At 39.8% G+C, this 13,467-nt stretch overlaps 1 protein-coding gene across 14 annotated transcripts in view; it reads right to left on the bottom strand.

The window, feature by feature from the left end:
- SHOC2 (SHOC2 leucine rich repeat scaffold protein) overlaps nt 1-13,467 on the bottom strand; it is a 69,443-nt gene that overhangs the window by 11,515 nt on the left and 44,461 nt on the right. For all 14 annotated transcript variants that reach the window (XM_052676635.1, XM_052676644.1, XM_052676636.1 and 11 more), the window contains 2 exons: nt 12,178-12,315; nt 1,861-1,991 (listed from right to left, as the gene is read on the bottom strand). In XM_052676635.1, coding sequence (XP_052532595.1) covers nt 1,861-1,991; nt 12,178-12,315 — 269 coding nt within the window. The remainder of the gene's footprint in view (nt 1-1,860; nt 1,992-12,177; nt 12,316-13,467) is intronic.

Consider the following 13,467-nt stretch of genomic DNA (forward strand, 5'->3'; position numbering starts at 1 on the left):
ATCTCAGTAAGTGTCAATGAAGCAATTCTGCCCCAAAGACAAAATAAAGGATTGTTAAATCAGTCATTAAAATCTAATCATTAACTAGTACAATCTTTGATTAGGAAATACTCCTTCTAGCTGTACTTCCTTTAATTAACTGATATTCTTTGTCCTAGGATTAAGCAGTCCCTGAGCTCTGTCACAAAAATACTTTAAGGCTTCAGATGGATCTTGGCATTTCCAGAAGCCATTTTTTAGAGCCTGCATCCATGCAAAAAATATTAGAAATATGTTAGCTAACACACTCTACCAGCCTAGATTAATTAACCACATTTGAAGGAAAGTAAGAGAGCTTTGGCAGTGCAAAAAGACAATGCTCTTATGTCTATGAAATCTGTAGCAGTGCTGCCTTCTCCCAATCTATCCTTTTAAAATAAAATATTTATTAGGCGTTGTGTCAGCAACCTCAGTTATGTTTGGAAATTCCAAAGTTTCTTTTACAAACACAGTTCTTTATATTATAGCAAGGAATGTTTTATTTTAAACAGATTACAGTATGAATTATACACTTCTGCAAGTTAGCAGCTTAAATGTTAAGATATTGTTGGCAAATATGTGAAGAAGGCAGCATAGTCTCTAGAAGTTTTGTATTAGGATTGAACGCATTTCAAAGCAAGTAATCACTCCCACATTATCCTTCTGTGATTACACTGTAGTTGCTTTTATAGTATGTATGGGTGGGATGGGCTAGCTTAGCTCTTATATTGAAAGCAGCCTGGTGGCTCTCACTTATTTGCATTTTCCTAAATGACAGTTACATCCAAACACTTATTAAATTCTCTGTTTCTTAGGGCTGTGTTTCAGGGAATTCCTGAGGAATAAAGAGGAACAAAGATGCACTCTCCACCTCAGAGTAAATGTGTTGCCTGAACAGAAAATGTGGCTCCACAACTTCTAAATCTACAGTCCTTTTCTTTGCTCATGCACTAAAGCAAAAGAACAGGTAAAACAATCAAGGACAGCAATCATGGAAAGAAAAGCACAAAAACTGATTCTCTTCCCCTTTCTCCTGAGATCTTTGCAGTCACTGCAAATTGTAAGAAAAAAAAAAAACTGTACAATTTTTTTTTATTTTTCATAGCTCAATAAATGAGCATCAATGAGTTGCGGGATGATATCAGATGCATGCCAACTGCATACTCTCTTTCCAGGTTAAAATGAGAATGCTACGGCAAAGTATCCTTAGCAGGCTTTATCCATTCTTTAAAAATCATTCCTGACTTAACTAAATGCTGATAGAGATATCCCTTTTACTTTTCCCTTTTCTACATCTTCCCCACCTTCATGAAACACTTTGTATCCATGACAGGGAGCTGGGCTTCTTATTTAAGGTCTCCTGAAGAGACTCAGGACAGCAAATACAATCACACCTGCTAGTAGTCCCACTTCTGACAGAAGTCGTGTGACATGCATTCTTCCACACAAGTTATATACATCTAACATGTACAGAATTGTTATTTTTCATGTTACACATGTAGATTTAGGTGGAAGTTTTTCCACACAGAGGGTGGTGAAGCACTGGAACAGGCTGCCCAAGGAAGTTGTGGATGCCTCATCTCTGGCTGCATTCAAGGCCAGGTTGGATGTGGCGCTGGGCAGCCCGGTCTGGTGGTTGGCGACTCTACTCAGGGCAAGGGGGTAGAAACTAGATCATCATTATGGTCCTTTTCAACCCAGGCCATTCCACGATTCTACGATTAGAACAAATGGCATTCCTCAGAATTGCAAGGCAAGATGAAATTATTTTATATGTTCCAATGCCTCTAAAAACTGAGACCCCTTCCAACACATTCTCTCCAAATCCACTCCATCTCTCACCTCTGGTAAAGTAGAAATATTGTTGTTCTCCAGGTTCAGTTCATCAAGTTCACTGCATTTTGCTAAAGACTTCGGAATTGCTGACAGCCTATTGTACCTCAGGCCAAGACGACTTAAACTGGATAGATTTCCTACAGGGAGGAAGCAGTGATTAATACATTAATACATAACACCGAGGAACAGAACGAGATTTGATTTCTGATTCTTCTGCTGTCTCACACTCTACACTTCACAGCTTTCAAAGGGTGAAATGGGGCTATCATTCCCAAACAGGGTGCTCATAGTTTACAGTGCTTTCCAATGCTAAGATCAACTATGCAGTAGAAGTACATTGTTCATACCACGTATTCTTAACTTGCACGTGGTCTGGTAAGCAAGGAATGTCTACATCATCTTGAAGAAGTATTCTCTTCTGATCTTTTCACCAGCAAAGAACTCTAAATGTTTTCCAGTTACCCTAAAATATCTTTACCATCCTCCAGAAGCAACAGTCTTTAAAAAGTGATAGGAAAAAAAATTCTTCCAAGTTTTTCAAATCATTTAAGGAAAAGTCTGGAGGATGTCCTTGGAAATATGGACAATAAGACGTTTTTTAAAATATATTTTTTGAATATTGCCAGGCCAACAGTTCCAGTTGACATATATGCGATTTAAAAAAAAATAAAATCTAAAGGAGCTTTCAACTTAAGGATGTCTTCAGCCTTTCCAGCACTGGAGCATTTGGTACTCTCCTGCAGGTAAGAAGGTATTGAATTTCACTGAAATGTCAACTGGTACACAGTACAAAGAACAATGCAAAGTCTTCTGACTCAGTCATATATTAAAAAGCATTTGTGCACAAGTGCACATTTGAATAGCAGAAGGTTCTAAAGAAATCCACATAATCAATTCTTGCAAAACATTCCTTGTTTTATACTTTTACAGCCACTCACGGAACAACATATTTCTTCCACAGACTGAAATACCAGAAAGATAACAGTAGGAAAGAAATAGAAGGTTTAACTGCAACAAGAATAATCAGAAGGTTTTTTGTAAAAATATGAAGGGAGCTTTCTATGCATAGTCTAAGTAGTTATGCATTAACTGAAGGATAAATGAACATCTATACATGCGTACTTGTACAGAGGTTACTGGAACACAGCAAAGAAACAAATGTAGCATATGAAACTTGGAAGCAGCATATTAAACTAACTATATGGAAAATAGAGAATGAAAAGTAATACAAATGATGCAATGAGGTCCACTAGACAAGGGAAGAATCTCACCAAAGGAACTGGCAAAATATCTTTCCTGGACTTCTCTGGATTGGTCAATCTATACTGTAAAAATGACCCTGCATCACTGAGCAGCTAGACTGGGTGCATACCTAATAAGAACTGAACTTTGGGAATGTTTGATGGTTTCAGAGCTACTAAAATGGAGATTCACAAGAACAGTGGAAAGGAAAAAAACATCAAAAAAGCTTTCCACGTTAAAAAAAAAAAAACCCTTCAGGCCTTACAAATCAAGAGAGAAGTTGTCAGTACATATCTGATAGCAAGCTAACAAGCTTAGCAACTAATTTCACTTGGTACTGTCAATAATGAAATCAAAACTCAAACAGGTACCACATGAGCTGCTTACCCAGCTCTATCTCCCACTGGGATTTGTATTTTTAAGTGCTTTCTTTCCGAGCAAGTACGTAATTTGCTTTTGCAGAAGCAGCAAACTATTCCCTTAATCAAAAAAGGCATCTAAAATTTAAGGTTATCAATATTGCTCTCTAGTACACAAATATTCATCTTCTGATGTTAAATCCTAGAGTACATACACGTACAAGAGTAATTAAGAGCTGCTTGATCCTATAATTCACCAATATCGATATTCCTATGTGAAGTGGGATATTTCATGCCATATTCAGTACAACCTGTTTGCATAGGAACCTGTCCTCACCTCAAGAGATTCACATTCTATTGTAAGGAATGGAGAGCACGAGGATTCACTGATCTAGGGATGAACAAAGCATACCCTGACTGCCCTTTTCTGAATTAGCTTCTAACAAACACTTCTCTTAGTAAACGTGACAAGCTTTACACAAATAAGGTAATAATTCATTCTTTTTCAGCACGTAAAGCTTGAGCTAGGCTCCAGTATTGATTTCTCAGGCTCCCCCCAAGAGTACAAGCAGGGCACACGGCTCTAGCAGCCAGCATGCTGCCAACTGTTGCTTAGCAATACGACGTCGCTGTGCTGACTCCAGATTGCGAGCACAGGTTGCATGGCTACAGCTCTGCTCTGTTCCTACAGCAATGTGGCATTTCAGAAAAATGCAACGAGGCAGCCATCGTGAAGTCAGATCCTTCACTCCTCACTGGGGACGTACCACAGTGAGCAATCCTTTCATTTCCAGGCATTCACTTTTGCTGCCCAAAATTGCACTGTTGCTAGAAGGGGCCCCAGAGGAGCTGAAGAATGCTGCCACATCCCTCAGCCAGCCCTGCAGTCACCTCATTGCCCCTCTGCCTTCTCCAGTTTGGTTACTGATGCCTTTTTTGGAGCCACATGAAGCTCTCCACTGACACGCAGTCAGGCTGCATATTCTGCAGGGTTGGTAACAGCTGATCATGATCCGTTCAGTCAGTTACATGATGAAGATCTTCTGCAGTTGCGTTTCTGCTGCTGAAATCATACCTCAGTGGTTGCTCTTCAGCAAGGTGGCAGGCAGGGTGACTCAGAAGAAGCAGAACTAGATGTTTGCAAATGTGACAGTCAGATAACCACAATTTTTTTCAGCTACTGGCAGAAAAAAAACGCAAGTAAAAGCTCTTCCAATTTGTTTTCTTAGGAAGCGCACTTAGAAAAAAGCTCTTGTAAATTGAATTGCCCCATGAAAAGATACTTCTAAAGTATCACACTATAGACTGACTAAACCCTAAAATCAAGCCAGGCATAAGCAAGTATGAACAGCTGCCCCTGGGAGTCCCATTTCACATCACCACCTCTGCAGCAGCTCTGTTGGACTTCATCACAATTAAGGCACACAACATCCAGCAGCACATCTCCTTGCCTCTCAGTGCTCAGCTCCATCATTTCCTCAGAGAGAAGACTAAATTGAAGCAGAACACCATGCTTATCCACACATTTTTGGAAAGACCACATGAAGCAGTTTTCTAATTAGGAACAGCACATTTCTTTCTTGAATATTTCAGAATCAAGAGAAATGGGCTGTGATGGATCAAATAAGATAAAGAAATCCAAATTCCTATTCCGAAGTCCTACTACCACCTTTAAAGGAGTTGAAACATGCTCTCTCATTTGAAATTCATCATTCATCTCTTCCTCCCTTAGTTAAAATAATTCTTCAGATCCCCTGTCCTCAGATGAAGGGTCACTACTTAGCACAAAATACTACTGCATCATTACTAAAAGATGGAGCCATTACTCTGATTTATGCTACTTAGCTTGCATCAAGCTAACTTGCTAGCCCAAACATACAGATCAATTTAAAATCTGTTCAATAGAAGAAAAAAGAAAAAAAAAGCATTTTGCAGGTAACATTAACACACAAATTGGACTGACAAGAGCTTGCACCTTAAAAACCCTTAAGACTATGATAAAAGGCATAAAGAAAGTTCTTCATGGAGCAGATATTCACAAGAACATTCTACAAACATGACATTAGTAAGTACTTTTCTAATTTGATACATATTCTCAGATTTTTATTTGACTAAACCCCACAAACAGCAGGTAGCCACCTGAGAAACAGCCACCTTGCTATTACTATCTATCATTTCATAGAGCTCAGTTCACTTGATTCCCTGAGGAGTTTTTCTTCTCAGGAAAATGAATTCTTTTGCATACAAAAGGTACCAGATGTCGTTGATTAACTTTAAAACACCACATTGAATTAATTTTGCATAAAATAACTACAATGACAGTACAGAAGAAAAAGCCACAAGAGGTTCAGTGAGCACGTTAAAAATTATTATAATACCCAAAGCAGGTGGGAATAAGGGCCATAGAAGAACTGAAAACTTCACAGGAGAGATTGGGCAAGCTAGAAATGGCCAACTGAAGACAGATTAAACACTGTGTTCAAATGTTTCAGCAGTGCTTGGAACCTAAAATAGCCACAAGGCGGGCTGGAAGATGCCTGTGTCACACTCTGCACTTATCATTATTAGTTTTCCCAGATGTCAGCCATACTCCACGACAACTGTTGAACAGTTTCACAGATTTTTAGGTGAAAGGAGCTGTCGACATGTTTAATCTAATTTCTTGTCAGAAAGCAAAACATTTCTCCTGATAGCTACAGAGTAAAACGAAAGGCTTCAGCTAAAACGTTTCAATCTCCACGCCACTGGATGTCCAGCACTGCTCCAGCAAGAAGCTGGGCAGGCAAGAAGCCCTGGATGTGAGCTCAGTAAGCTCTCTGCAGAGGAACGCAGAACACAATCCCACTGTTGTTCTCATCTGATCTGTGGGCGACTCCTCCCTAAACCAAAGCCCATGGACTTGTATGAATGTAAGCACACTTTACCCAAGAAAGGTCAAATGCTTTCTATAACCTGCAGGGTTGGAACGTTCCTCACGTTTAAGATACCTTCTGCCTAAATACTGATGCTTTAGGAAAACTGCAGATGGGGAACAAAGGTGATTTAAGGAGTGGGGGGACATTAGGGCAGCAGTAGTGGAGAAGAAAAGAGAATCCTTCCTAACCACTGCTAAAAATTGTGAAAGCCAAAGCAAGAAATATAGTTGTATTTTTCAAAATGTATTTTTCAAAAAGGTACAGTGAGCTTAAGACCACTGAGCAACACACAGTTTGACTTACAGACTCTGGATTTTACTGGCTTGATAGCAACATGACTTGAATGTATTGTTATTTTTCTTTCTGGCCACCAATGCCTCCTGATGCACGAGGACAGTGTAGGAGGCAGATTCGGGCTTCCAAGTTACAAAGTCGACAAGCTCCACTGTTTCTTGCTCTGTTCAAACCAAAGCTTATTATCCCATTTACAGGAAGCCTAGAAATTCTCTAAAAAGACACCCACCTATTAAAAAACTATCTAACATCACTTTAAAATGCATCTCTACCATCCTTATTGAGTTAAATGCCACTTGGAGAGAGCAAAGAGATTCCTGCCTATTTTCAATCTGACAGTATCAACCAAAGACAAGCCTCCTCATTATTTCAGAACTAAGACAAAAGCATGATCACATCACCAGATGTTTTTAAACTGTGATTCAATACCCTCATCATTGCAAACTGCTTGTTTGATGCTGGCAAGAACCAAGTGACAAAGGCTGAAGTACTGACATGTACCACACACAGCACCAGTATAAGGCAGAAGAGCACAAATTTAGTGATGTGTTTCTGAAAATTCAGCTTTCTTAGCACGAGTTCAAAACGCACTTAGCTAATAGACCTGCTTGTCTCTGTTCTGATGCGTTCCTTTGAAGCACTATTCCCTCACGGCTGCTTCTTACATATAAGATTATGGGCTTTTTTTTTTTCCCTACAGTATACAAATCACTCTGGAAATGCTGAGCTGCAGTTATAACCCATCTCTGCATACTGGTTTTTGCATCTAGCTGCTGTGTGATGGCACACGAGTTCACTAAACTAAGCAGTCCCATCCTAGTCCTAACAGAAAATACACCAACTAAAATACAATATAAGAGACATTTTCATAAATATAGATCAAATCTATAATCTCAGAATTAATAAGCTAAAAGAAGCAAGCTTTTTTTTTTAAAAAAAAAAAAAAAAAAACAGAATAGTATGTGTGTATTCAACTGTATCTTTGTATCTTATCTCTAATTTCACAAAAAATGTAAATCCCTAAGAACAATTTATACCCAGATCACAAATATCTTCTCTCTTAGAAAGAAATACCCAACAGCCAACGCCAACAGAAGCAGCTGAGGAAAGGGAAAGCACCTCCTGACAGCGCTGCAGGAGCCTGGGACGATTCAGCAGCACGTGGCTCGATGACTGCCTGCATTTAGCAGCGACTGATACAGTTTTCTTCTACAAAATTGTCAAGCTGTCCTTTGAGCTTTGGCATCCACCCCAAGCTGTGCAAACACTGACGCCCAGGCGTTACCTGCGCTGCATTAAGGGCAGCCTTAATGCCCAAACAAAGACGTTTGGAGGCTGCCAACCCCCAGCTCTGCCCCGCACCCTCTGGCTGTGCTGTGAGAGGACGCGGTGAGCTGTCACGTCCCACCTACCATCTCCGTGCCACCCAGGATTTTCTGGGCAGTTTCACTCCTTTCTATTGACTAAACCTAGAAGCGAAGCTAACAATCACCAGAAGCTCCATTCCCTTTATGAGAACGCTATGAAATCCAAAAAAGACATACAACAACTCAAAAACTAGAACAAAAGAATGGGAGCCATTGCTTTCAAGGAGATAAAGAAGGGGCAAAAAGGTTACCGTGATTGCCAAATAGTAACAGAATCTAATTGAAAATGCCTCATTAACAGCACAGCACAAGAAGAGTGAAATCTGACCAGACCTCTCATTCTGAGACTGGAAACAGGCTTGATCCTACAGAGCACCAAATGCTCAGACCTCGCCTGACCAAAGCACCAGGTCAACACGCTTGCATTTTCAGAACACAAACACTGCCATCAAAGCTGGAGTCTGTGCACGGCTCCATCGGGTTTTCATTAAGACCAGCACATTTTTCTGAAAATTCAGAGCAAGACCTCTCAAGCTTTTGCTAAGCCTGCTATACTTAAAAGCCCATTTACAAGTAGTTCCACTTTCTACAGAAAAATCTTTATGAGGACTTGTGAGGACTGCAAGCTCTCAGCAGCAGTTTGTATAACCTAAGCTGTGTGAATCGCTGATGTCCAAACCAGCTCAAAAGGGTCCCCATTTTATCAAGTACATGGCATAGAACTGCAACAGTGCTCTGAAAGGTAAATGAAGCTAAAGCAGCCAGCAGCAGTTTGTGGTGCAGTGTCAACCAATGCAAATGGCAAAGCTTCCCCAGAGAACATTTGCTTTCATGCAAGTTGTGATTTCAGTTTCTGAGCTTTTCAGTTGAAGCGAAGGGCATGAATTGTAGGCTCTGAATGTGCCTCTCATTTTCCTAACCATCTTTTAGGAACGGTGCCATGGCAGACACTGGAAAGCGTGTCCACTGACAGAATTTTTTGTGCTTTTAAAGCATCATTTTGGAACATTTACAACTGACTATTCTTTTTCTTATTAAAACGTCTGTTGCCTTAAATGTCTACGAATATGCCACATTTGAGTACAATCAAGCTGCAGACGTAAACACAGAAGTGGAAAATTACAAAATAGGTGAAGAATCTGATTTTTTAAAAGTCAAAGTTCTGTTTCTGTTGAACTTCTCTCAAAAAAAAATCGCTGCTGGGCTTTTAAATAAGGAATTGCAAACACATTTATAAAAAAGAGTGCTAAAATCAAATTTTCAAACAAGAGAGCACTCAACGCGCAATTTGCAGCACATTTTCGAAGCCAGCTTGTAATCCAATGAGCAGTTAACAGAAACACTTTACTCCACCCAAAATTTCCTCTCTTTCAGAAGTCCAATTACTAACTTCAATAATTTATCTCCTTTTACATATCTTTTGGATTTTTCCTCTTATTAGTGTGCCAGGTAAGCATACAGAGATAAGACAGCAAAAACACAAGTATGCCATAATTCTCACACACACAGCAATCTGCAGTGACACTACTGAGAAGCTGAGATCCCACTACGATTTTGATTCTAGACTTGAGACTCTTGGAATGTACTAAGCTGTTCCACAAAGCTCATTTTTCTTACAGGAAGTGACCTAACATACAAAGTACTTCACAGTTTTCAATCAACAGAAATACAGATATGAATGCATTAAGCCAATATCTATAAAGCAAGACATGAGGTCACTTCCTGACAACTAATATCTAAAATTGACATTTGTTACTGCAAGAAGGCGTGCTTATGAAGTGTGAGATGAAACAAGAACTTTGTATTTTTACAGAGCGAATATGTTGGCTGTGCTACCTCTGCAATCATTGCTGATGCATAATCCCTTCCCTGCCACTCCCCTGCACGTCACCCTCCAATTCATGTCCTGCCTCCCAACGCCACCTCGTTCCAGTACAGAGCTGGGAATTAGAAAACAAGCTTTTAAAAAAATAAAAAAAAACTTAAAAGAATATTGGCACATTCAGAAATCTTTCAGTGGGAAAACCAAAACTGAATTCGACAGCGCAACAGCAAATTTAAGCATGCTGCAAGTTTGGGTGCCTTTTTTTTTTTTTTCCTTCCATCAGTAGGGAGGAAGGAGCTGCTGGGTTTTCACAGCAGCGTGACAAAACCCCCATCACAAGCTGAAAGTGGCCTCCAGCAAAGGTACTGGTGCAGGAGGAAGGGACAGCTCTGATGGTAATGGAAAGTCTTCTCCACTGCAGGAGGCTCATAGGTTCAGAGTATTAAATATTTACAACGTGCAAAAGAGTTCGGTCTGTTTTGTAACAAGCGTGCAACCCCCACAGCACTTCGAGTAAACTGGCGAAACGCTGACAGAGCTTCTACATGCAGCACTCTGAAAACTGGCAGTGCTAAGGGTAGTGAGCAATGCCAAGTGCCAGGCCCATCTCAGTGAGAAAAGGAAAGGCCAAAACCTGAGAGGGAGCGTGAGGCTGCAAGACGTGCCAGCCCAGCCCAGCCGCACACAGCAGCAGCAGCCATGCCCTGGGTGTTTTTCTCAGTGCTCGCATTCTCTCACTGAACAATCGTAACCACAGAGTAAGCTGTAATACAGAAATCAAGCCACAACTTGCTTTAATGTTGAACCAAAACTGTGATGACTAAGAAATAAAGCCAATGTTGCTGAACTGGCTACGGCTGCCTTTTCCGTAACAGGCAGAAATGTAGGTTGATTGTTATCATTTACGCTGGAGTTCAACATTTTTCCCTTTAAGTTTCCAAGTCTGGCTGCTCGGGAGCTATTTGTGGCACAAGTACTGATTTCTGACTAAGTTTTACGCTTCAGTGTTCAGCTCCTAGACACGTTCCTCAGTACAAACAGGGGTTCTCCAGTGGCACACACTTAGCCAGTGTGCAGAGACAGGAGAGTGTGCTGTAATTATTCATCTGCCTTCCGTAGCTTGCTGAGCTGCACAGCGGTGATGTTCAGCTCTGATAAGCAACGTAAAGAGACAGTGTATACATTTAAAAATAATTGACTTCAAAACCTTATGAAAACACTGTGATGAGAAAACAAAACAAAGAAAACATGCAGAAATCCAGTTTGACTAGGTGCAAACTCAACTCAGTGCAAACAATCTAGGCTTACAGTAACTTCCTAGAGAAACAGAAGAGTCCAAACTTGAGAGTCAGCAATCTCCTATGTATCACAAACAGCTCAACTGCTTAAGTAACTCTGTCTCTCTTACCCAGAAATCCTTCCCATAAGCACAGTCACACAGCACATTATAAGCAAGATCTTTCAAGTCCTCTGAGAAGCTCAGTGACTGCCAGTACTGGCAGCTGGGTACATCTTCCTACCAAGGAGCACCAACAGTGGTCTATAAGCACTGATGATGGAAATCAACTTGCTCACAGAATTTTTTCCCATAATTAGCATTTTATCCAGAGAACTCTCTCCCTAAATATGAAACTGATAATACACACAAGTGTTTTTAAAACAGTTTTCAGTAAGATTTACAAAACTGATACAAAAATAAAGGCTGTGCTTACAAAGTATATAAGTTAGATGCAAACTCCAGATGGAATAAGACCTCCGGAGAATAAAAATATCAAACCAGGAAGGAAATTTAGCTACACTGGATAGTTCATCAATGTAAATTCTGTGCAGGTCAAACTTTCTAAACCAGAAACCAGAGCAACTTCACGCCAAAATTTCTATACATAAAAGAAAACATTCAACAAAGTTCAACATTAAATACTGTCTAAGTGATAAGGTACATTCTTTTGAGTATGTTGTGAGAAACAAGGGCTTAAAATTATGACTGTATTGGTTTTTGTCTTTTCAAAACCACAACCTACATGAGATTCTGAAAATGACCAGGAAAGCATTTACTTCAGTCTGTTACTCCCAACCTATGTTGCAAACACTCTACTGTATTGCAGCAGGATTGCTTTATGGACCAGGAAGGATTTTAATTGTTTTAAAGTAAGATTGTTTAAAGACGTAAGCATTCTTTGCAATTTCAAGCGTGAAGGCGCCTTGAGCAGAACACCAGTCATTCTACATCCACCAATCAACTACTTATTCTTAAATTTACTCCTCTTACCAGACATTTTGAATAAGTCATCTATTTTCCCTTCCCCAATCTCTTGACATACCTATGGTTTCTGGCAGGTCCAAGAGCTCATTGTGCTGCAAGTCAAGGTTGGTGATCTGCGTGCAACTTCCAATCTCTTCTGGAAGATGTTCAAGCTGATTGTGCGCTACATCCAGCGTTATGAGGTTACACAGCTCACCTGAAAGCACACAGCAAAATCCAAACATCAAGATCTCCAACATACAGGCCTAGTTTCACACAACGATTGATGGTAGCAGAAGGATTTCATTATAATGAAAAAAATAAATCACCTATTGCTTACTTTATAAAGTAAGGCCTTAGGGGATTGTAATTTTATCAGTCAGCTCTAAAACCTGATTAGTAATTTTTAAAAACTTGGATAAAGCTTTCTATAGTCTCTGAAGAAACTTTACTGGTTTTCTTTTGACAGTTCAAGCTGTAGAATATAGGAATATAAAATCCATACTGCACACTTGTTTCATGTTGACCAAAAATACAGAACCTCAGTGAGTGGCTGTATTGAATTACAAGAAATCAAGATCTGCTTGTACAGCATATACTACTTTCAGACAGAAAATCAATACTTAAGAGATAGCTAAATTATTCGGCTGACATTTTTCATCATTTCTGGTCATCAAAAAAGCCAACTGTAAAACCAACTATACAGATTATTACACATCGTATACATAAGCACAAGTATAGCCAGTGAAAGTTTGAACCAAATGACATCTGTTAAGCCTTAGAAAGGACAGGACTTGCTTAGAGCTCAGAGCAGCTTCACACTGAACTGTTTCACCTCTGACTTTTACATCCAATCTCCAAGTACAACTAGGCACAGCTCCCAAAGCACAGTATTTCCACCTGTTTTAATGACAAACGCACTGCGTTCTGAGCAACAGTTTGCTGGCTTTAAGAAAACGTGAACATGCATGAACACAGGTGCAGACATCTGTATTTTTGGGAGCTGGCAGATGTGAAATTTATGGAAATAGTTTGAATGACTTCAACTTTATTCAGTAAAGATCAGGTCACTGTTTCTACGTACCAGAGCATCATGCAGACAGTAGCAAACTTGGAAGAGCAGCAAATTCCTTTTGAGGGGTGAATGTCTATTTTTAAGTTTGATAACTTTAGCACAATCCTCTAAGGATTTTCCCACAAGCCTGCAAGTTCTGATGCACAGACTGTTCACCCAATAGCTCAGTGTGGGATGACAAACACTGATTTATTAAACCATAACAGATTTACAAACTCAGACTCTGTTTCTGAGCTGCAAGTGGCATTTATCCACAATACTTAGTATGTATCTTAGAACAGTTGTTAAAGGCCA

This window comes from Tympanuchus pallidicinctus, unplaced genomic scaffold (assembly GCF_026119805.1).
Source record: "Tympanuchus pallidicinctus isolate F22 unplaced genomic scaffold, pur_lepc_1.0 scaffold16, whole genome shotgun sequence".
NCBI classification, from domain to species: domain Eukaryota; kingdom Metazoa; phylum Chordata; class Aves; order Galliformes; family Phasianidae; genus Tympanuchus; species Tympanuchus pallidicinctus.